General features: G+C 41.5%; 1 protein-coding gene across 1 annotated transcript; it reads left to right on the forward strand.

The window, feature by feature from the left end:
- The first annotated feature begins 1,733 nt into the window (after positions 1 to 1,733).
- CBX1 (chromobox 1) lies at positions 1,734 to 23,684 on the forward strand. The gene is made up of 5 exons (XM_068529622.1): positions 1,734 to 1,892; positions 17,723 to 17,899; positions 18,376 to 18,553; positions 19,453 to 19,547; positions 22,162 to 23,684. The coding sequence occupies exons 2-5, from the start codon at positions 17,760 to 17,762 to the stop codon at positions 22,304 to 22,306; spliced, it is 558 nt and encodes a 185-aa protein (XP_068385723.1). The 5' UTR covers positions 1,734 to 1,892; positions 17,723 to 17,759; the 3' UTR covers positions 22,307 to 23,684.
- The last annotated feature ends 575 nt before the right edge of the window (positions 23,685 to 24,259 follow it).

Genomic DNA, 24,259 nt, shown 5'->3' on the forward strand with positions numbered 1-24,259 from the left:
TAGAAAAGAGAGACCTTAAGGAACATGAAGGCGGAATTTCAATACTAGAAGTACAATATGAAAGAGGAATTAGGTTAACAGAAGAGAACTGTGTGCTGCTACAGAAGCCAGAAGTAAGGAAATAGGTGGCATTTACATGGGGAAGCAGAATTCAGCTCAGTATGAGGAATTGGGGATAACAGCATTTTATGCAGGCAGAAATATGGTTTTGGAGTTAGAAATAACATCAAATCTTGATTCCAACACTTTCTTGCTGAATGCCATTGAACAGGTTACACAGCCTCTGAGACTTTTCTGCAAAATGGAAATAGCAATTCCACCTTCCGGGGTTGATGTCAGGATTAAATAGCATTAATCAAGGACTTAACAAAATTCCTAGCTAGTAGCTAATAGTATTACAACTAAGTTTCTCATCATTAAAATTATTAAAAACAGAATAGGGCACTTCAGGAGGGAACAAATAGATGAATTTTTGCCTCTTCATGGACACTCAACCCAAAAATGTCTCCAGAACTGCCTCTTCTCTGCTCTCACAGCTCTTTTAGCAAAACTCTTTTATGATATTGCTGGGCTGGGTTTCTTACATGGCAATTCTCCAGAATCCTGCACAGTACCTGGCTCAGCAAAACTGTTATATAAATGCAGACTCCTGCATTCTGGGGTGGAGTGCAGTAGACTAGTTGCCTTTTTCCTTTCCCTCTGATTAGGAGGATGTTTGAATTCCAGGTAAGGGGGAAAACATCACCTTGGTGGTAGAAGTTCTATTTAGTTCCTGATTGGATAAGGAAAAGTAGAGTAAGGGGGGAGATCGAAAAACCCTACAAATCTGATGTGAAGAAAAGAGATGAAGGAACTCTTGATCACCTACATTTTCTGTCAGGTAGGAGAAGAACATATTAATTCATTTAATCATTTAGTCAACAAATGTTGATTGACTACTGTAATGCTAGGGATTGACTACTGTATGCTAGGGGCTGTCCTGGGCCAAGGTTTCTGCCCTTACTGGAGTGGTGTTTTGAGTCCAAGAGAGAAGACAGACATGACAATAAAGTGGGGTGAATATTATGATGAGACCAAATTTCCACATGAGCAGGTTTGGGGACAGCAATCTAGTTGATATTAAAAGAACTAGAACACTTGTCTCAAAGAATAAGAAACATGTTTTTTTGCCTATTTCTGTGTTTCTTTGGGGAGGCTGGGTGAGGGAGAGGTGTTCATGGATAATGGGGGTTTTGGCACTAAAGCCACCCATTGGTGCAGCCAATGAGATACCATGATGACACCTACCAGGCGGACCTAACCTAGCCTAAGGGGTCAGGGAAGGCCTCGAAAGGGAAGTACTGTAATCTCAACGCCGAGAAGTAGGAGCCTTACAGAGATCTGGTGAGAAACCTGTTATAAGATTCAAAATTTTCAAGGATGTGAACTGTCCAGAAGTGGTTGATTTTTCACACCAAGCATGAGACTCGCTTGTAAAACCACACGTTTTAATTTTCTAGGTTGCAGCTTCTTAAACTGCAGACGCTTCGGCGGCACTAGCTATTGAAGAACTAAGTAAAACTCGAAACCCTCGCAAACTGTGCGTGGCACCGTGGAAGGCGCGCAGCACTTCGGGTCTTGTAGTCTGGGACGGACTCCGAGTCCCACAGCGCTGTGCGGCGGGTCGTCGCGCCTGCGCGATGCGGCCGGCGGGCAGCGCAGAGTGCGAGGCTCTTTTGTTCGGCTGAGGGGAGGGTTGTTGGCCGGGGCCTGCGGTACGCCGCTTCAGTGAGGGGCTCAACCGCGGTCAACCGGCTTGTTGCTTTTCTGGTCGCCACTCCCCTGGCCGGCCCGACAAGACGCGCCAGAAGCGCGGCACCGATTCCTCTCGGGCTCGTGGGCGCTGCTCTGAGGTGAAGAGCCGCTAGAGGCGGGGAAGCGGGGGGGAGGCGCGCGGCGGCGGCGGCGGCGGGAGCCCTGGATGAGGGGCCGCGCGCTCGCGGCGGAGGTCGGGAGCGGGGAGCGCGCCCGAATCCCGCGCCCTTCCCGCGCCGAGCCCTCCGCCGGGCTCAGTGAGTAGGATGACTGGCGCGAGAAGGATGGAGAGGGCGGGGCGGCGTCTCCTGAGCCAGAAATTGAAGTGATTCTGGGTGGGCCGAGCACTTGCGGGTCGCTCTTCGGGCCTGGGTAGACCAAGACAATGCTCCTTGGCTTGGGTGGGCGGCTGCGGGATTGGGTTGGAGAGAAAACACTGGGTAAATTGGGAAGGGGACGGACGGGGCAGCCTGGATGCTTGGACAAGCGTAGGGAGGGTTGACGACTGCGAGACCCGAGGTTTAGAAATGTAACCTGAGAATATTGGGTCCAGCCGGGGCTGCCAGAGGAATTCCGCTTGCAGGGCTGGGGAACGGTAACTTCGAGGAAATTGTAAGGGTGGGCCGGGCGGCCCAGAGTGTGCTACTGGGGGAAGAGATCTGTTGAATAAATCGAGGAAGGGGCTAGAAGGAGGGGTAGTATTTGCCTAGCTTGGCTCGGGTTGGGGGCGAGGGGGTGGCGGGGAGAAGCTGTCAGGGCAAGTGGGGCGGAGGTCCCGAGAGCATTTTCTGTGAGGTGTGAAGAAGAAAAGGGGGAAATTGGCCACCCCTTGCTTCCTGGTTGATCGGCAATAAGAATAATGTGTGAAGAAAAGATGGAACACACTTTCTTCCCTGTTCCAGGTTTTCTACTACCTTCACTCCTTGATTCCTTTAGGGAGTTAAAAAGTCCAAGTGCAGCTCTTGCTTTGATTCATAATTAGTTCCATAAGTTTTTATCTGAGATTGTTGCTGGTCACAATTTCACTGCGGTGAAATTGTAGAAATGTGTAGATGAGTTCATATTTAAGGAATGAAGTTAACTTAGTGAGAGATTATGAGACGGTGTGGGAGGTTGAGAGAGAAAGTGGAAAAGTTCATGAGATTGTGAGTTTTCTTTTTTCCTTGGGCTCTTAAGTTTTTTAGCCAGCTTGTCCTTGCTGGAAAATTTGAATACGAAGGGAGCAGTACTTTACCCCTTTTCCAAAACTTCAGATGAAGATTTTTCATGGATTGTTGCTATATTCAGACATGTATTGGTTGAGCTCAATTGAGGTGGAATTTACAAAAAGATCAGTTATACTATAACCTCTGGCCAGGGGTAAGCTATCCTCCTCAAATGTGTTAAGAATCAGGTCACCATTTTGGAATAGTTCTAAAAGGTCCAGGGCTTTGGAATGGATGCAGGAATACAATTGGGAAATTAGTGCCTGTGTTCCAAGGTGCTTACAGATATTTACATGGAAAGTGATATGACTGAACGGTGCAGTGTTGGAATCAGCCACACCTTAATAAAGCTTCAAGGCAGTTCAGAATCTTCAGTCATTTCCAGTTTTCCCTCTGGTGCCATTTTCTTCATTGGCTGCTGTAACCTAAATTGTTTTTCACTAAAAATGTAAATATTGTGTAGCTTGGTGCTTCTAGCTTCTTGATTAAAGGAGACCAAGTAAGGGTACCCTATCCTTCTGCATTTTGACTACAGGATACTAATATTTTTATAATCATCTAAAGAAAGGAAGCAACCATTATATCTTCTGGTGCCCATTTTAGAGACTAGGAAAATGTTTCTTTTTGAATTCACACCACTTAAAGAGAATTGATGCATTTTTGTCATTTTGTAGTAGTTTATCCATTGAAATCTTCCTTTTTCATATACTCTCTCTCGTGGTATAACAGATTTTGCATTAGATTTGATGGCTTTTTTGCATCATAGGTTATTTCGCTGAAGAGTTTTTGGAATAAGATGCTAATGGCTAGTTTATGGCCTATATAAGATGGGGCCGTGCCTCTTGTTCATTCAAGTGTCTGACACATAGTTGACCATTCATATTGTTGAATGAATAGATAGGGCTTTGAGATCTTTTCTGAGAATCCCGTATTAGTAGAATGACCTGATGTGCATTTATGTAATCAATTTGCCTGTTTTTATTCTATGACATTAGGCAGAGTAAAACTGTTGCCCTTGGCATGCTTGTCTTAGCCTATGTTTTTAATATACTCACCCTGGTATTAAATACAGAAAAGCTATGCAGATTGTGCAAGTGGCAGTTTTAAATACCTTAGGCAAGTACTAGGACAGGACCCAGGTTCTGGGTTTAAACAGCAAGCTATATAGTACTTTGAATATTTTCTGTTATATAAGTATGTTGAAAAATCATTTGTGTCCTTTGTATAGAGTTAATAAGTATTTCTCAATGGTGATGTCTACTGAAAAATTGAATAGCCTTTCCAAGGTTAATTGGAGAAGTTGTTTGAATGAGGACAGAATTCTGATCCTGTAAGTATTTGAATAACTTGTTAAATCTTTCCTGCCTTTTAAGCTTTTATGATTTACTGACCAAAAGGGGGCAGCCTAATTTGTCTGTGAAATTGTGCCTTTCTTTAATAATAGCTAACACACTTGAGGGCCTAACAGAACTATGGTATTTGAGAAGTTAGCGTCAGTACTCTGGTTTTGTTTTGTTGTCTGTGAATGCTTTGGTCTCTGCTCTTATTCTGGTCTTGCTTTCTAATCACTTTTATTTCATTTTAAACTAAAATATTTGCATCAGGTATCACTGTGTTCTACTAATATTTACAGATCCCTATGGCCTCTAAACCCAAGCTATATCTATAATTTCATTTCTATCAGCACCATGAAAAGGAGTTAGCCAAGCTTCTGGACACGTCTCAGATAAAATTCTAATTTTATTCACACACTGGTATTCTAGTCCTAGATCCTGGAATTTGAGGACCGGGATTTCTTTAAAAATGAAACTCCTGCCCACCGGGTATGTGGCACAAGTTCTTGTTTTCTGCTCAGTAAAGTTTTCCATCTGGAAAGCATTTGCCTCACAAACAGCCACAGCTGACAAACTAAAAGCAGTTTAGAAACATGAGTTAGGAGGACTACAAACTGAATATACTACACATGCCTTCACCTGCCTTTTGATGACTGGTATGTAGTTGCTAATGCTCAGCAAGGGTACTTACTTCTTTGCAGATCCGATTTATTTGCTCATCATTCCCTAAAAAGCTGACAGCTTTGGACTTCTGTTCCCTGGTTATCTGAATCTGAGACATCCATTCTTATTGCCCATATAGGGTTCAACAGCTTACACTGGGTCCAGACCTACCTTTGAGTGTCTGAGTAAAAATAGAAATAAAATGCTTTGGGAACCACAAGAAAAAGAGAAATAATATTTAGCTAAGTTGGGTAGGCATCATGGAAGAAGTAGCATTTGAGCTAGCTCTTGAAGGAGGGGTAGGATTTTGACTACTAGTCTTGGACAGGAGCACACTTCTTAATAATGAACAAATCCATGCATGGAGGAAATGTGCAGGATATGTTCAGGTTGTACTTTTCTGTTTTGACAGGAGAATAGGTTTTGTGAGGGAAGTAGGAGTATGGAATGGTTGGATCTAAAGGGTGTTAGATGTAAATTGTGGAGTTTGGCCTTTCTTTTAAGGAAGGAGGAGGAGACTTTGTAGAAAATTTTTTAGCAGTTACCTGCCAATTTCCTATTCCGTGTACTCCCACCCAAACTGGTTTACACACTGTCTACCTCCGTTGCTTTTGTTAGCAATAGTTCCTTGGGCTAAATCGCCTCCCTCCAGTCCAGTTTTTCAAATGCTATTGGAACCTTGCCTCAATCCCAGCTTTTCAAAACCTTTCTAATCACCCTAGCCATTTATTCTTCCAAGCCCTGGTAGTGCTTTGGTGGCTACTTCTTCTTGCTTACATTTCTTTTGCTAATTACTACATAGTCCTGTCATTTCTTCTATTGAAATGAACTTCACTTGCATTTGTACCTTTTTGGTATGTTTTTAATCGTACAGTCCTGGCTCTGTGTCTTACCCTTGAGGGGGGGACTTGGGGAATTTTTCTTTGCTTCGGTAAGCCTTAGTTTCCTCGTTTGTGAAATGGGCTTAATAGAGATGTCGTGAGCATTGAATTAAGTGCCTTTCTATGCATTAAGTGTTAAGTATTCAGTAAAATTTATTATGTTATTACTAGTCCTTGTGGGATTTTCAAAAGCCTGTACTTCCTGTGAGTCTGCATATGCTGCTAGCCTGGCCAAACAGTTCCATTTGCCTGGGTCTGAGGGGGTTCCACATCCTGCGATGTGGAACTTTCAGAAGCTTTCAGTGCTTTAGCTGGGATGAATTGGTCACCCTTTATTCCACCCAGGCTCTTAGTAAATCCTTATTGATTTGATTTGGTTTTTTAATAGATGGTAATTAAAAACTAGTAGAGCTGTAGTTATAAACTTTTATAGCCATTAACTGACTAGGTGTTAAACCTAAGCTGGAGGCAAAAGATGGGTAAGGAAAACAAGGAATGGAAAAAGGAGCTAGATGAAGGAATGAAGTGGGGAGTGAAATGCACGGTAATTATCATCTGGTCCTTGTCTGCTGCTCCCGCAATATAGCTCTTTCTACCTGGCCACACTTCTGTTCTTCAGATATAGCAAGCTCTTCTCACCCTAGGACTTTGAACCCACTATTCTTTAAATTTGGTATGTTTTTCTGATTTTTGCCGAGTTGTCTCCTTGTCATTTGGGTCTCTGTTTAAATGTTACTTAATCTGAAGATATTTTCTTTTTTTTTTTTTTAATTTATTTATTTGGTTGTGCCGGGTCTTATTTATTTATTTATTTATTTATTTATTTATTTATTTATTTTTATATATTTTTTAAAATTTTTGGCTGTGTTGGGTCTTCGTTTCTGTGCGAGGGCTTTCTCTAGTTGCGGCAAGCGGGGGCCACTCTTCATCGTGGTGCGCGGGCCTCTTCACTATCGCGGCCTCTCCTGTTGCGGAGCACAGGCTCCAGACGCGCAGGCTCAGTAGTTGTGGCTCACGGGCTTAGTTGCTCCGCAGCATGTGGGATCTTCCCAGACCAGGGCTTGAACCCGTGTCACCTGCATTAGCAGGCAGATTCTCAACCACTGCGCCACCAGGGAAGCCCCTGAAGATATTTTCTTTATAGCATTTATCACTAATGTTTTCTTCTTGTCTGTGCCCTACTCTGCACACGCATGCATGCATGCATACACTCCCACTCATGCTGACTCATTTGTCCACATTAGAATATAAACTCTAAGAGACCAGGGATTTTGTCTTTGTTCACCCTATTTGTCTAGTGTCTCACACATAAAAGGCACCCAATAGATAACTGTTAAATGAATGAATACTGTAGGAGCATGTTCACAGGAAGAGTTAACCTAAACCTAGTCTGGGGCTTCAGGGAAGCTTCTGATGATGACATTTTTTTAGCTAAGGGAATTGGTCAAGTGAAGAATGGAGCAAAGGGCAAGGTAATTGTGATTGATAGGGTTAGGTGCAGTGGTCTTCAGCTCAAATGCCCACAGATAATGGTATGAAGAGGTCTGCATTTTTACATCAGTGGCTAGTATTGAGAATGAATTGGGTTGGGAGTTACCCAGGCAAGAGATAGTGGTTGCTTGGAATAGGATGGTAGTAGTGGGACTAGACAAATGTATAAATTAAAAGATATTTAAGATATAAAATCAACAGGATTTAGTAAGAGACTAGATATGGAGTTTGAGTGGAGAGAAATCAAAAATGTCATAATTTTGTCTTGAACTCAGTAAAAGCTATATTCTTAGAATTCTCAGAAAGACCATTCATTTAATTGGGTGATTGGCCTTTTTTAAAAGTATATCTGTAAAATTAGAGCCTGAAATCACAACCTCTGAAGTTTGTTACAGAACTTTACTGTGTGAATCATTAAAACTGACTTTTGGTATTTATGTAGTTCTTCAGATATCTTAAAATTCCTTTTGTAAATAATTCTGTTGAAATTTTCCATTGTTTGTATCCAGAATTTACTTCCTTTTTCTCACCTATCTTATCTGTCTTCATAGGAACATAGATTCCTATCGCCATTTAACTACAAGGGCTTTCTAACTTTGTTTTGCTGCCTGGGTGAGACAAAAGAAAGAACATAAGAAATTCCTACACTTTAGGTATATGAAATGTGATTTCTCCGTTTCTGGCAGCTCTTCTATCTCAGTCTTCCAGAAATGAGATCTTGGTTTCTGTTTTATAATTATTGGTCATTCATACCAGTCCGACCTGGGTCCTTCTTGAGTGTGTTCTGGAGCTGCTCTGCTGTTTTGAAAAACCTAGCCAGGGGACTTCCCTGGTGGCACAGTGGTTAAGAATCCACTTGCCAATGCAGGGGACACGGGTTCGATCCCTGGTCCAGGAAGATCCCACATGCCGCGGAGCAACTAAGCCCCTGCTCCACAACTACTAAGCCTGCGTGCTGCAATTACTGAAGCCTGTGCGCCTAGAGCCCGTGCCCCACAACAAGAGAAGCCATCGCAATGGGAAGCCCACGCGCCGCAAGGAGGAGTAGCCCCCGCTCGCCACAACTAGAGAAAGTCTGTGTGCAGCAACGAAGACCCAACACAGCCAAAATAAATTTAAAAAAGAAAGAAAGAAAGAAAAACCTAGCCATGAATTTCAGCCATATACATAGAACAAAAATGGTATTTTCTCACTGAGTTCCTAATGCACTGGATTTCAGAGAGTTATCCTTACGCTTAAAGCAGTAAATAATCTAATGAAGTAGGACATATATGCAAATATGTAAATAGATAATGAATGCCAGAAGGTCATAAAAGCTCACCTCAAAGGAATTCCATGAGAGTTGTTACACCTATTTTACAGATGAGAAAACTGAGTTATGCAGTAAATATATATAACTACCTATAAGCATAAAGTTTTGAGAGGTCAAGGACAGCAAAGATATCATGCTTCTGGTGCTCATACTAGCTTTCTTCTGGTGAAAGGAACTGTGAGGACCCTTCAGGCAGTGCTCTTCCAGGTTCATTGCTAGTACAAAAAAGGTCTAGAGTGAATGATGTTGACTGTGATGTAGAGGTTTTGTTTTCAGGAACATCAGTTATTACTGTTCAGCCTTATTCTAAATTTTTATGGAGAAAGAAACGTTCACTTACCTTTTAGCTAACTATGAGAGTTGATTTATGTCTGCAATAATGTATGTAATTTCACCTGAGGAATGTAGTTTCTGCCAATCCTCTTATAGCAATGGCTTGTATCCAAGGAGTGCATCAGATCGCCTAAGGAGCTTTTAAAGATGCAGGTGCCATGGTCAAAGCAACAGTGTTTGCAATAATAAAAAATTGGAAACAACCCAAATTTTCATCATTAGGTGGATGGTTAGAGTATGGTATGTCCATACAAGATGGAATACTATGCAGCTTAAGAATGGAGACCTTTATGGAACAATGTCAGAGATGCATTACATTATATTAAAAGGCAGATTATAGAACTATAATATCTATTTTCACATATGTGCATCTGGGTCAGTTTACATATAGAAGAACAGCTTTGACAGGTTTTGAGCCAGGGAACTTTGATTCCCTAATTGAATGTGAATACATGTATTATATTACAATTAGAAAAACAAAATATTTTTTTAAATAATGCACATACACACACCCTACACTCTGACTCACTGGATCTGGGCATCTGTATTTATAAACTCCGTAGGTGATTCTTATTCTCATGTAGGTGAAAGTTCTCTACTCAAGGTCTGCTTTCCTGTGAATTCTTTCTTAGTACAGATGGTCATCTCACCAGACCAGCATTCTAAATGTTTCACCTTAGTGTTTACCTAAAAAGGCCTACTGGTTTGTTTCAGAGGTCTGTAGCTGTTACCTTGTCCTCACATCTGGAATTTGACCTTTCAAGCTGGCAAGAAATCAGTATGGAAGTTCTGGGGTAGCCCTTTATAATTCATGTATGTGATGGCAAGCAGGAGCTATGCTCACATTGTCTTCTCAGATCCTTATCATATCCTTTCACTAGGACCAACCACAGGCATACCTTGTTTTATTACACTTCACTTTATTTGAAGATACTGCATTTTTTACAAATTGAAGGTTTGTGGCAACCCTGTGTCGAGTAAGTCTATCAGTGCCATTTTTGCAACATCTGCTCACTTTATGTCTCTGTGTCACGCTTTGGTAATTCTTGCAATACTTCAGACTTTTTCATTACTATTATATTTGTTATAGTGATCTGTAATCAGTGATCTTTGATATTACTATTGTAATTGTTTTTGGGTGCCACAAACCATGCCCATGTAAGATGGCGAAACTTCATCTGCCAGCTCTTCCCCAGTTTCTCTCCCTTTCCTCAGGCCTCCCTATTCCTTGAGATACAACAAATATTGAAATTAGGCCATTTAATAACACTGCAATGGCCTCTAAGTGTTCAAGTGAAAGGAAAAGTTGTCTCTCACTTTAATCAGAATCTAGAAATGATTAAGTTTAATGAGGAAGGCATGTTGAAAACCGAGATAGGCCAAAAGGTAGGCGCTGCTTAGCCAAGTTATGAATGCAAAGGAAAAGTTTTTAAAGGAAATTAAAAGTGCTACTCCGGTGAACACATAAATGATAAGAAAACAAAACAGCCTTCTTGCTCATATGTAGAAAGTTTTAATGGCCTGGATAGAAGATTAAACCGGTCACAACGTTCCCTTAAGGCAAAGTCTAATCCAGAGAAAGCCCTAACTCTCTTCAGTTCTGTGAAAGCCAAAAGAGGTAAGGTAGCTGCAGAAAAGTTTGAAGCCAGCAGAGGTTGGTTCATAAGATTTAAGGAAGGAAGCCATCTCCATAACATAAAAGTGCAAAGTGAAGCAGCAAGTGCTGATGTAGAAGCTACAGTAAGTTATCCAGAAGATCCAGCTAAAATAATGAAGTTGGCTACAGTAAACGACAGATTTTTAGTGTAGACGAAGCAGCTTTCTATTGGAAGAAGATGCCATCTAGGACTTTGTCATAGCTAGAGAGGAGAGGTCAATGCCTGTCTTCAAAGGACAGGCTGACTCTCTTGTTAGGGGCTAATGCAGCTGGTGACTTTTAAGTTGAAGCCAGTGCTTATTTACCATTCCAGAAATCTTAGGGCCCTTAAAATCTACTAAATCTACTCTGACTGTGTTCTGTAAATGGAACAACAAAGCCTGGATGACAGCACATCTGTTTACAACATAGTTTACAGCATGGTCTCCAAGCTCCTTTTTTGGGCTTAGCAACGTGTGGTCCTTTTTTTCCAGACTGTTCTGTTTTCCAGTTTCAGACAAAAACTCTCTTCAGCTTTTTCTATTGCCCAATGCATCTCCTTAACAATAACTTTATCATTTTAAATCTTAACTTATTTCACATGGCAATACTAATACTTGGTGTGAAAAGGGCTGCTGCACACAATAAAGTTATATTATTTTACGCCCACCGTTGAGACCTACTGCTTAGAAAAAAAGATTCCTTTCAAAATATTACTGCTCATTGACAACATTCGGTCACCAAGAGCTCTGATGGAGATGTACAAGGTTAATGTTGTTTTCATGCCTGCAAACACAGCATCATTCTGCAGCCCGTGGATCAAGGAGTCATTTTGACTTTCAAGTCTTATTATTTAAGAAATACATTTGTAAGGCTATAGCTGCCATAGATAGTGATTCCTCTGATGGATCTGGGCAAAGTAAATTGAAAACCTTCTGGAAAGGATTCACCATTCTAGATGCCATTAAGAACATTCGTGATTCATCGGAAGAGGTCAAAATATCAACACTAACAGGAGTTTGGAAGAAGTTAATTCCCAGCCCTCATGGATGACTTTGAGGGGTTCAAGACTTCAGTGAAGGAAATAGACATGTGATGGAAATAGCAAGAGAACTAGAATTAGAAGCGCAGTATGAAGAGTGACTGAATTGCTGCAATCTCATAATAAAACTTCAACAGGTGTGTTGCTTCTTATGGTTGAGCCAAAAAAGTGGTTTCTTGAGACAGAATCTACTCTTGGTGGAGATGCTATGAAGGCTGTTGAAATGACAACAAAGGATATAGAATATTATACAAACTCATTTGGTAAAGCAGCAGCAGGGTTTGAGAGGACTGACTCCAATTTTGAAAGAAGTTATGTGGGTAAAAGGTTATCAAACAGCATGAATCTTACAGAGAAATCAGTTCGTGAAAGGAAGAGTCAGTCAGTGTGGAGAACTTCATTGTTGTCTTATTTTAGTAAACTCACAGCTACCCCATCTTTCAGAATGCACCACCCTAATCATTCTGCAGCCATCAACATCAGGGCAAGACCCTTCCTTCATTAGCAAAAAGGTTATGACTTGCTGAAAGTTCAGATGTTGGTTAGCATTTTTCGCAGTATTCTTTAAGGTATGTATATTGGTTTTTTAGACATAATTCTGTTATTGCTTAGTAGACTACAATATAGTGTAAACTTTTATATGCACTGGGAAACCAGAAAATTTGTGAGACTCGTTTTATTGCAGGGGTCTGGAGGTATGCCTGTATTCAAAAACAGAATGCCTAATCCTGTGTCTGATACTTCACTGCCTCTGCCTGCAAGTAGCATTGTTCCTCCATTCCATTTTCTAGCTCCTAACTGTAGGAGTGGAGGAGGTAACCAGGAGAATTGCAACTGTGCTCTTTTTTTCTCTTAAAAGAACTATGAGTTCATGACTCTTGCTTCAGATTTACACTATTTCTGGATTTATTGGGACACTGTAGAAGAATTTGGGGTTCTTAAAATTCGCATTTTCTCAGTAGTTCTCTGTAGCCTACTTACTAGGCTACAAAAATTCAAAACTTCTGCACCATCTAGCACTTGTCAATTTAAAAGACTGAGAGGACTGCTGGGCCCTAAAAACCAAAGCTTTGTCACTGTCTGCTGATTTAATTAACAATGTATACCTTCCATATTCCAGTAACCAATGAAAAATCATTGGTTTTTAAACACCTATACATATTCCAAGGTCTTTTTTGAAAGAAAATCATTATCCGTCACTTCCTTATTTACTGATGACAAATTGTAGAGAGGACTAAAGTCAGACCTTTCAGTCCTTTCCTCGTACAGGCTGGAGGGAAATTTCCCCTGTAAGTGTGTAGCTAGCTCTTAGTTCTGTGTGTGCAACAGGGCCATTAGCCCAGCCCTGCTGGGAGATGTCCATACTGAAGTGCTGTATTTTTTGTTAATTGTGTGACCTTAGAAGATTTATTTCATGTAAATCTATTGTGTTATCTCTGAGGTGTCAATAACATCTGAATGGCTTATTTTATAGGATTGTTTCAAAGATCAAATGAGATAACATGGTAGCACTTTGTAAACTGTAAAGTGCAATACAAATGTAACGTATTATTTTTCTAGGCATCTTAAAATGTGGCAGACCCGGTAAATATTTAGGTAAAAATTGTAGCAGCTTAACTAGGTTAAGGTTTTTTTGTCTGAAACATCCTGATGAGCCTTAAGAAGACGGTTTTTTTTTTTTTTTTTGGCTGCATTGGGTCTTCGTTGCTGTGTGCAGGCTTCCTCTAGTTGCAGTGAGTGGGGCTACTCTTTGTTGCGGTGCGCGGGCTTCTCATTGCGGTGGCTTCTCTTGTTGTGGAGCACGGGCTCTAGGCATGCGGGCTTCAGTAGTTGTGGTGCACAGGCTTATCTGCTCCGCGGCATGTGGGATCTTCCCGGACCTGGGCTCGAACCCGTATCCCCTGCCTTGGCAGGCGGATTCTTAACCACTGCGCCACCAGGGAAGCCCCCTTAAGAAGACTTGTCCAAGGATTCTTTTTTAATCTATTTATTTATTTATTTAGGCTGCGCTGGGTCTTCGTTGCGGTGCAAGGGCTTCTCTAGTTGTGGCGCGTAGGCTCAGTAGTGGTGGCGCATGGGATTCATTGCGGTATGTGGGATCTTAGTTCCCCGACGAGGTATCAAACCCAGGCCCCCTGCATAGGGAGCACGGAGTCTTAACCACTGGGCCACCAGGGAAGTCCCTAAGATTTCTGAGTTAATTTAGAACTGTTCGCTCTTGTGTACATCTTGTGATGTTCTAGTATATATCTTGACTCTTTGTTCAATGATTATGGCACTTTTTATGCCATAATTTGGTTGCCAGGATATTTAGGGAGAGTGGCAAATAGCATTGACTAAAGGCATTTTTCCATTGTGCTACTACGCTGATCTGAGTTACTTTGAATATCCTTGCCAAGCAATTCCAGTTGAAAGCCCTCCTTCCAGATGTCACTGCTAGTATTAGGAGATTGCCATATTCAGGGAGAGGTGGTCTCTCTTGAAATAATCGATTTGGAAACTATATGCAAATAATTGGCCTGTCATATTTAAGGGAGCTCTTGGCTTGTCTGAAGGTGCTATCAATAGATTCTATAGGAAGAGTGGGTTGGGTATTTAATCCACTTCTCTACTGATTTTGACAAATGGTTTATTCAGGACCCCAGAGAAGTACCTATAAATAAGGAAAAAACTCACACTGGGAAGCCTGGCTGAGAGTCTCCAATATAAAGAGAATCCAATCCCTGGAGATAAATACTGGGATGAGCCAGTTAAGAAAACTCAAGAGAGAAATGGAAGTGTGTTTTCTACATTCTTCACTTCTCATTTGAGTTGCTTTTAGGACAATGAATTTAAGTGAGTAAAGATGAAAATCAAACGGTCTCACTCTAGATTTCCCTATTTGGGGGTTTTCTTTACCTAACCTAAAGGATTATATTCTTATGCTATGACTCCTCCTTGAGGCCATGCTAACGATAAAGGGAGGGAAGGCCTGCAGTAGCTAGAGATGAGCTAGAAGCTGTCCCTACCTTTTTGTTTTGTAGTAACAGGATCAGATGGGCAGGATTCAGTATTATTTCTTTTTGTAAGACAAATATAGCTATTAATGTAGACAACACAGAGCCTTCAATATCTCTGAATTCTGAAGCCGGAGTGGTAGACTGCCTTTCCTTTACTTTCTTAAATTTAATTACTTGGGAGAGGGGTTATTAGGGGACAGTTACTGGTTTGGGGTTGTCTGTAACCCGTTGTTTTCTTTCTGCCTGTTGAGAAAGGGAGTAGCTTCCAATTTCTGAGTCCAAACTAATGTAGGGAGTTGTGGTACCCTTTGTTATTGAAAGGTGATTGTCAATTTATTTTTCTTTGCACATTAACTGATGCATGAATCTTGCTACCCCTTCAACTGACAGTGAAAGGAAGCAAGCAAGGAGTAGCACTTGTTCTTCGGAGCAAACACTACTGCATTTATCCAAAAGAAAAGTTAGATTTTTTTTCCTTTCCTTATAAAATAACACTTGTCATGGCAATCAGAATTCTGAAAACCTGAAAGTATCTCCCTCCAGGAAGAAGCAACAGGCTCTGAATCAGAGGCACAATGAAGCTAGCCAATAATTAGCAAAAGGTGACATTCAATACACTGATTAGTCTGTTCAGTAACAAAAAAAGGAAAACTCATGGCACTAAAAGATGGGTTGGGGAGGGAAGGAAAGCAGAATCTTTGGTGTGTAAATGGAGAGGAACAGTCTTAGCGCAGATGTGTGTTTTGAACTGTGTGGACAGGGGCATTGGGTGTTGCCTTAGGCCACACTGAAAGCATCTCAGAAAACTTTGTGTGTGTGTGTGCCACTCAGCAAAAGTTCAGAATACCTTTAGTGGAAGACGTATCTATATTTTTTTCTTACCAGACATTAGGTTTCAGGAAGACGGACCATTACTTACTCTCTTGAATCTCCAGTCTCCAGCAATGTCCAGAATTTTCTAGTAGCCAAACAAATGTTTGTTGTTTCAGTAAGTCAGCATTGCTCATATTCAGACATGAGAATATCTCAGAGTATAAACCTAAATAAGCATCTGTAGATACTATAACTGATTCATATTGATGAGCCTGACTTTTATTAAAGGTGTTATATTTCATATAGTCTATAGATGAACTCTTTCTAAAATACGTTCTGTCTACACGTGCCAATTTAAAACTATTTAGAAGAGCCTACTTTCACTGACTCCTTTTCCCAAGGATGCTAGGAATAACCAGTTTAAACCCCAATTAGCATTGCCTTAAATTCAAACATGAAACATGGTAGGAACTACTTTCTTGTCTTCGATCATCTGCCATACTCTTGATTCTTTGTATTTCCTTCTGGGCAGCTGACCTATCAATTTGTAGATTGCAGCCAGTTTTGTAGATCAATTTTGTTGTATAGATATCTTATGGCGCCACCTACTGACACATTTGTAATCATAAGGCTTAATTTATGCTTACCAACAGTCAAGAGTTGTATGAAGGACTGAAGAAAATAGATTTATAGGGGACTGGAATTTTAGCACTGGAAAAACCCTTAGAGGTTACCCAGCCTGATGATATATTTTACAAAAGAATAAATTCAGGTTCTGTTATCTGTGATACCCACCTTTTTCCCCCCACTTATTTCCAAATTCGTTTAGAGAATTCCATGGTCATTCTGGCATTTTTATGAATCCTTCTCAGCCTTAGAAATAAAAAGTAGAATAAAAAGTTCACAAGAAACTTGAGAATTATAAATTAATGGTGGCATTCAGAAAAGACTACATAGGGCTTCCCTGGTGGCGCAGTGGTTGAGAATCTGCCTGCTAATGCAGGGGACGCGAGTTCGAGCCCTGGTCTGGGAAGATCCCACATGCCGCGGAGCAGCTGGGCCCGTGAGCCACAATTACTGAGCCTGTGTGTCTGGAGCCTGTGCTCCGCAACAAGAGAGGCCGCGATAGTGAGAGGCCCGCGCACAGCGATGAAGAGTGGCTCCCACTTGCCACAACTAGAGAAAGCCCTCGCACAGAAACGAAGACCCAACATAGCCATAAATTAAAAATAAATAAATAAAAATTAAAAAAAAAAAAAAAGAAAAAACTACATAAAGAACCTTAAGGGGACTCAAAAGAGATTGTTTAACAATGCAGAAGAATTGCTTATATTATATATGCATATACAAAAGGGAAAATTAAACTAGATGTTTAATAAATAGGACAAGCCATTTCCCTTAGTAAAAATCCAAGTCCAATACTGTGATGAAATTGAAAAACATTCAGAGAATTAGAAAGTATGGATCAGAGGATTATATGTATATAGGTTTGATGTATAGACCTTATTTTTAGGAGGATTGCTTTTTTTTCAAATTAATGGTAATATTTTAGATACCGTAAGTAAAGGGGTATTGGGAGCTTTTTTAACTTAGAAAGAATGGGTATAAAAGTTTTAAGGGGATATGCAAGCATAAAGAAGTTTTGCTGTGAGATTAGTTGGGGCTGTTTTAGAAAACTAACTTTCTAGCTGAACATAGAAAACTGTTGGGTATTGAAGATGAATAGGCATAACATTTATTGAAGCAGAATGCACTGGTTTTTTTAAGATTTATTTATTACTTATTTATTATTTTTGGCTGCATTGGGTCTTAGTTGCAGCACGCGGGATCTTTATTGAGGCATGCGGGCTCTTCGTTGCAGCGCACGGGCTTCTCTCTAGTTCTGGCGTGCGGGTTTTGTCTCTAGTTGTGGCACTCAGGCTCCAGGGCGTGTGGGCTCTGTAGTTTGCAGCACGCAGGCTCTCTAATTGAGGCGCACGAGCTCAGTAGTTGTGGCACGCGGGCTTGGTGGCCCCATGGCATGTGGGATCTTAGTCCCCTGACCAGGGATCGAACCCACGTCCCCTGCATTGGAAGGCAGATTCTTTACCACTGGACCACCAGGGAAGTCCCAAGCGTGCACTATTAAATTCATCTATGATGTCCCTGGTTTTCTTATCCAAATATTCTCCTAAGAAGAGTGTACCCTAATGTCCTTTTTATTTCCTTTATCATTTTAGCAGCGTCACCCTTTATACCAGAAAGCTGGCGGGCACTATGGGGAAAAAACAAAACAAGAAGAAAGTGGAGGAGGTGCTAGAAGAAGAGGAAGAAGAATATGTGGTGGAAAAAGTTCTTGACCGTCGAGTGGTAAAGGGCAAAGTGGAGTACCTCCTAAAGTGGAAGGGGTTCTCAGAGTAAGTTTCATTGACCCAGGAAAATCCATTCATTTGGTCACCAACTATTTCTCAGGAGACTGGTAATGTGCATGACCCAGGGTGCTCTGATGGATACATTGTGACTCAGGCCTGGCGTTCATGGCTTATAGTTTAATTAGGAAAATGACCTACATGTACAAAGTGCTATCATGCAAGACTGATTGCTGATGAGCAGTTTTGTGTGTGGCTTTACACTGATCCAAGTTTGCAAAGAGAGAGTAACTTTCTTTTGAAGGAGGCAGGTTTCTAAGCTTTCAATTTGTACTAAAAAGCCCCCTACCGCCTCCCAAGAAATGTCAACTTTGTCAAGTTCTTGGTCTTGGACAGAATCCAGTTATTTTTTATCATTAACTCCTCTGTTCCAAGGACACCAGCTCTTGTCCTCCTGTGCTTCTCCTTAGTGTGAGTGTGCTAACTTTGAGTGGAAAGTGTGACTCGTGTGCCTCTGGTTTCAGTGAGGACAACACATGGGAGCCAGAAGAAAACCTGGATTGCCCCGACCTCATTGCTGAGTTCCTGCAGTCACAGAAAACAGCACACGAGACAGATAAATCAGAGGGAGGCAAGCGCAAAGCTGATTCTGATTCGGAAGATAAGGGGGAGGAGAGCAAACCAAAGAAGAAGAAAGAAGAGGTAAGGCTCGAAGTAAGAATTTTTACTAGCCTAGAATTCATGCTGCTGTCAAAGAAGCTGAAAGCCAGATAATTTAAGCACTTTTGTCTGCTGCTCCTTAGATCTCAGCAGCTGGCTCTCAATCCTTTTGGAATGTTAGATAGGCTAATGCTTTAAAAATGTTTGAGGGGGCTTCCCTGGTGGCGCAGTGGTTGAGAATCTGCCTGCCAATGCAGGGGACACGGGTTCGAGCCCTGGTCTGGGAAGATCCCACATGCCGCGGAGCAACTGGGCCCGTGAGCCACAACTACTGAGCCTGCGCATCTGGAGCCTGTGCTCCGCAACAAGAGAGGCCGCGATAGTGAGAGGCCCGTGCACCGCGATGAAGAAGAGTGGCCCCCACTTGCCACAACTAGAGAAAGCCCTCGCACAGAAACGAAGACCCAACACAGCCAAAAATAAATAAATAAATAAATACGTTTATTTAAAAATATATACATATTTGAGGGCTCAATCTCATGAAGCCACATAATCTACTCTTATTTTATGTTAGGTTCAAGAACAGTAAGTGCAAGGGAATTCATTCCTGTGAGGAGATGGCTGTCAATGTTTTAATCATTACAGGTTTTAATCTATTCAATACTGTAAAGTAAGGTACCTTTTGAGGGTGAAGAACAGTTGTAAACATTTATTTTGCTTGAGATGTGGGTCCCTTTTTACATATGGGGAAACCTCAAGCACTTCAAAACTTGATGGAATAATCACTTAGAAGGATTCTAAAAGGCTTGTGACTTAGAGCCAAAGATTTGGTGAAATATTGGCAAAAGGGTTTGATTACATTGTCAGAGAAACAGGAGTGGCCCCAGTCCGGAGGACAGTCCCATATAGTTAAAATTGTTCCATCTCTCTGGTCTTTACAGTCAGAAAAGCCACGAGGCTTTGCCCGGGGTTTGGAACCGGAGCGGATTATTGGAGCTACAGACTCCAGTGGAGAACTCATGTTCCTGATGAAATGGTGAGTCTGCCAGTGGCTCTGTGTGGTTGTTTTTTTCTTCTCCACATCTGTTCCATACCAGAGGAAAAGAGCTGGACCTTCAAAATTCCAGTCGCCCAAGTGTGAAATCTTTAAGATGGCATAGTCCTTCGATAGTGACCCTCGGCCTGACTGCCAACCTGGACTCGTGAGTTACAGGTAGGGGCCCTTAGGATTCTCGGATCTTTGCCCATTTTTTTTTAGGAGGTGGGAGACAATCTGGAGTGCAGAGGGTATGGGGAGGAATCACATTTCACTTATGTAAATAAAGGGGGAAAAAAAGAAATGTGATTGAACCACCCTCCCCTTCCACCACCTCCTTAATAAAGATCGGGCTGGCCCCAGGATCAGAAATTCTGTTAACTTCTCAGGGTTAGGAAAGAATTTCTGTAGCTCTTCCTTTGTCCTTGACTGTTAGATCCTTTCCAGTTTGTGCAGATTCTGCAATTGCAGTATCTGCCAGCAGGGGTCAGCAAGGCCCCTTTACTATACTAAGCATAGAGAAGCCTGCTTTTTTCCATTATAAGTATAAATACCAGTGGTGGTAGTACTCCATGAAACAGCTTAATGAAAGCAGTTGTCTTGAGAATCTTAAGAACTGTAATTAACCCAAAACTCTCTATAATTTCTCTATTCTCTGTCCAAAAGGAAGGCTTTCTTCCCTTTTTCTTGCTTGTTGGAAGTGCTTGTTCTCCTCCCCCCCAAAGTGGAGCTCAATCATTGTCCTTAAAATATAAATTAGGAGTGAATAATTCTAAGCCTGTGCCAAAGAAGGCAGCATTCTAGGGGCTTTGTCCTTTTGTCAGTCTAGAACCTTCTCGGAAACTCATATCTGTACTAATTCCTCTCCTTTAGAAGGTGGCAGGAGAGGCCTAACTTGAACACTGAAAGCCTATGACACAACCGGCTAAACCTCTATTTTTTTTCCCATGCATTCCCTAGGTGTTTACTGAATCTGACCTTCTTTTAGTTTATTTTTTGCTAGCCTGTAGGAGAAAAGTTCATTTTTAAGGTGCTGCATATGGGGGAAAGGAATTAATACCAGGACTTATTCAATCCAACTAGAATACACTTTCTCTGGCTGCATGTGACCAGTCTGAGTAATGGTAGCACCTCTTTATTGCTTGACACTGTATTCCTTTGGTTCACTCACTAGTGTGTGTAAAGATTATAGCTGAATGTAACTCTGCAAGTTAAGATAAGATTAGATGTTGATTATCAAACCAAGTTTACTTTAAAGTGATTTTCCTGGAGAATGGAGATACTTGTTCATTTCCCAAAGTAGCTATTTTTCTGTGCAGTGAAAAGACTGAACTCTTACTTCAAAGGCTGTTGTTGAATTGTCAACAAGGGGCAGCCTGCTTCAGGTTCCCATACTGTTATACTCCTTTCCCTCCCATTCTCTTGTCTGTTGTTCAAAAACATACCTTACTGGCTTACTCTTCCCTGGTTCTATGGGGCTGTGTGGCTTTGGTGTGCCTGTTGCTGGAGTTCTGGAAGTTTGGGGTAGTGTCTCGTCAGAGATCCCATCATATATATCTATCTGCTGCCTGCCCTATGCTATTGCTTCCATCTAGGATGTTCCCAATGACCTGAAGATAGAGCTTACCCCTAAGTCCCTTGTAATATCTATGTGGTTTTCAATTTCTGAGAACATTTTAAAATTCAGAAAAAATAGAGAATTATGTAACAGTTCCTTTATTTTCTACCTCCCAGTTTTGAAGCACCATTTCAAAGCACCTGGGAGTTGTGGCCTATCTGTGTGAGCATGGCATTTGGTAGTGTTAAACAGTATGATTAGGAGTAAGCAAGAAAGTGTCCACCTGCATTGGCTCTGGTCAGTGCCAAATTGGTATTCATTATCCAACATGGTATTAAATCCTATTACCAAGCCAGGATCTCTCCATGGGCTTTTAGCAGCTGGGATATGGCTTTGGAAGAGTATGGTAGCCTCTCTTATTCCCTCAGAGAATCTGAGAGTCATGTTTTTGTATGTGTGTGTGTGGCCTTTCCCAGGGGTTCAGAGTTAGCTTTTGACAAATATATCTAGAGGGCATTTTCAATGGGAGAAGATCTCCGAGGATATTACTTGACTAAAAGCTGCTAGTAAATGATGCTTACACCATATTATCATCCTTCCCTGGCCTGCTCTTCTGGAATTAATATTTTATTTTATTTTATTTATTTTTTATAAATTTTTTTTAAAATTTATTTTTGGCCACGTTGGGTCTTCGTTGCTGCGTGCGGGCTTTCTCTAGTTGTGGTGAGCAGGGGCTACTCTTCGTTGCGGTGTGCGGGCTTCTCATTGTGGTGGCTTCTCTTGTTGCAGAGCACGGGCTCTAGGCGCGTGGGCTTCAGTATTTGTGGCTTGCAGGCTCAGTAGTTGTGGCGCACAGGCTTAGTTGCTCCGCAGCATGTGGGATCTTCCTGGACCAGGGCTCGAACCCATGTCCCCTGCATTGGCAGGCGGATTCTTAACCACAGTGCCACCAGGGAAGCCTGGAATTAATATTTTAAAAGCCCAAGCCCTTGGGTGATCCAAGTTAGGAGACCACTAGCACCTGGTCTCAAAGTCTCTTTGTGCTTTGTTCTGCAGGAAAAACTCTGATGAGGCTGACCTGGTCCCTGCCAAGGAAGCCAATGTCAAGTGCCCACAGGTTGTCATATCCTTCTATGAGGAAAGGCTGACGTGGCATTCCTACCCCTCGGAGGATGATGACAAAAAAGATGACAAGAATTAACTGTCCTGAGTACCAGCCCCTGTCACATCTGACTGTGGGTTTCAAGTGGGGAAAGAAGGAGTTCTACTTGTCTTGACACCGTAGAGGGGGCTTGAGAAGATGTCCTTTGAAGAGCCAGTATAGTTTCTGTGCCCTACAGCAGCCCAAGTGCTTTAAAGCCGTTCCATGCTGTATAGTTTGCACACCCATCCCAGTGGAGGGGAAGGAGGGTCAGTGTTTCAAGGCAACCCATTCTGAACTTTGCTGAGAAAAGCAAAGGGCCTTCTATGAAGGACAAAACTTGCAGAATGGGATGTGGGAGAGCAAAAGATACTATAGATCTTCAAAGAGCATCTCCACAACCCACAGCCTTCTTCCCAATAGTGTTAACTCTGCATTTTTACAGCGTAGCATGTATGTAGTTTTTGGCTATTTCTGGTGTATTATTTAGGGTGGGAGGGATGGGGTGGGAAAGAAGGGAGATGGGTTAGGATCATTTTTGTTAAAATTTGGGGCCTGTTGGGGGGAAATGGTGAAAGAAAGGAAAGAACAACTAATGATGATTTGGTTCTGTGTCCAGAATATTTCATCCTTTCAAAAAATGTCGTTGGCAACCTAAATGAGGACTGTGAGAGACTGTTTAAAAGCTGTGAATGCCTGAAACTTAGAAGCCAAGGTGTTCCCTGCCTGAGCTTAATGCTGTTCCCAAAAAGCATTAAGCTTTGGTAACTTCTTAACTTCCCAGTTAAGAAGTTACCAAAGCTGCCATTTGGAGGATGGAAACTGGTTGAGGAAAAGTCTTATTGGAGTGTATACACAGGCAGATCATTCTGTCTTAGAGGTGCTAATTCTTGAAATTGACAAGAAGACCCTTTCTTTTCCAATTTTGAAGTTATAAATATCAGCTTCTCCATCCAAGCCACTGGCTGAAGTATTTGGGGAAGGGCAGAGGGTGGTATAGGAGATGGGAGAGTAGGCAAAGACAAGGGCCGGTGCTCTTAGGGTGGAAAACTCTTGGAGCCTCTGTTTTTTGAACTTTGAAACCATTGGTGGCAGGGTTCAGTCACTGACAGCACAAGTTCACTGAGTCACTTCAAGAGTTGAATGATTTCTGAAGCCCTGGTCTCAGGAGAAGATTAAATTTTCATACTGGGGCAGTGGTTCACTTTAAAACAAAACAAATTTTTTTAATCCTAAGAATGAACTAAAACCCAAAATGCTGTCTTGGATCATGAGATCCATCAGTTCTTGACATCATTTAGACCTGCATCTAGAACTCCGTTGTAAAATCTTTTTAGGCATGTGTTAGGTTTCTGTGAAAACTTTTGTTTAAATGTTAAACTTCATACCAACACTGTCAGTTTTTGTCTTAATAAAACTATAGATTTATAATCCTTGATTTTTGTCTTGTCTTGCCAGAAACAGTCCTTGCCTTTTATTATTTTATAGATTGAGCCTCTGGGAACAACTTCCACACTTGAATGGTTTTATTTCTTAAATACTGTAGGCTTGAAAATCTAGTGTCTGGTGTGAATCTTTGACACTGAGCATTTATAAATGATACAAAGATTATAAAGATTGTCACATCATTCTGTCTTCATACTGCTCAAAGTTCGTTCAGCACTCTGTGACCCGACAGCACTTCCAAAATATGATACATTTGGAAACACAGGTTTTTGGGTTAGGTTTAGATCCTGGCTCAGGTATTTCATAGATTTGTGTGACCATAGCTAAAGTCAGCTTCTCCAGACTTTTCAGGAGTTGGTCCTGTGTTTGATCAGTGAATTAAAATGTCATCCATTTTCTTAACATAATTTTCTGCCTATAATTCTAGAACCAAAATGGGACTAGATTCTTGTCAGTTATAAAGGGGGAAATCGGATTTCCACTGAGATCAGTTCAGCTCTACGCACTAGTGCAAAGCATCTGTTCCAAATAAACTGAGTGTAGATATACTTTTTTCAAAAAGCCTCC

Source organism: Eschrichtius robustus, chromosome 20, assembly GCF_028021215.1.
Source record: "Eschrichtius robustus isolate mEscRob2 chromosome 20, mEscRob2.pri, whole genome shotgun sequence".
NCBI lineage: Eukaryota > Metazoa > Chordata > Mammalia > Artiodactyla > Eschrichtiidae > Eschrichtius > Eschrichtius robustus.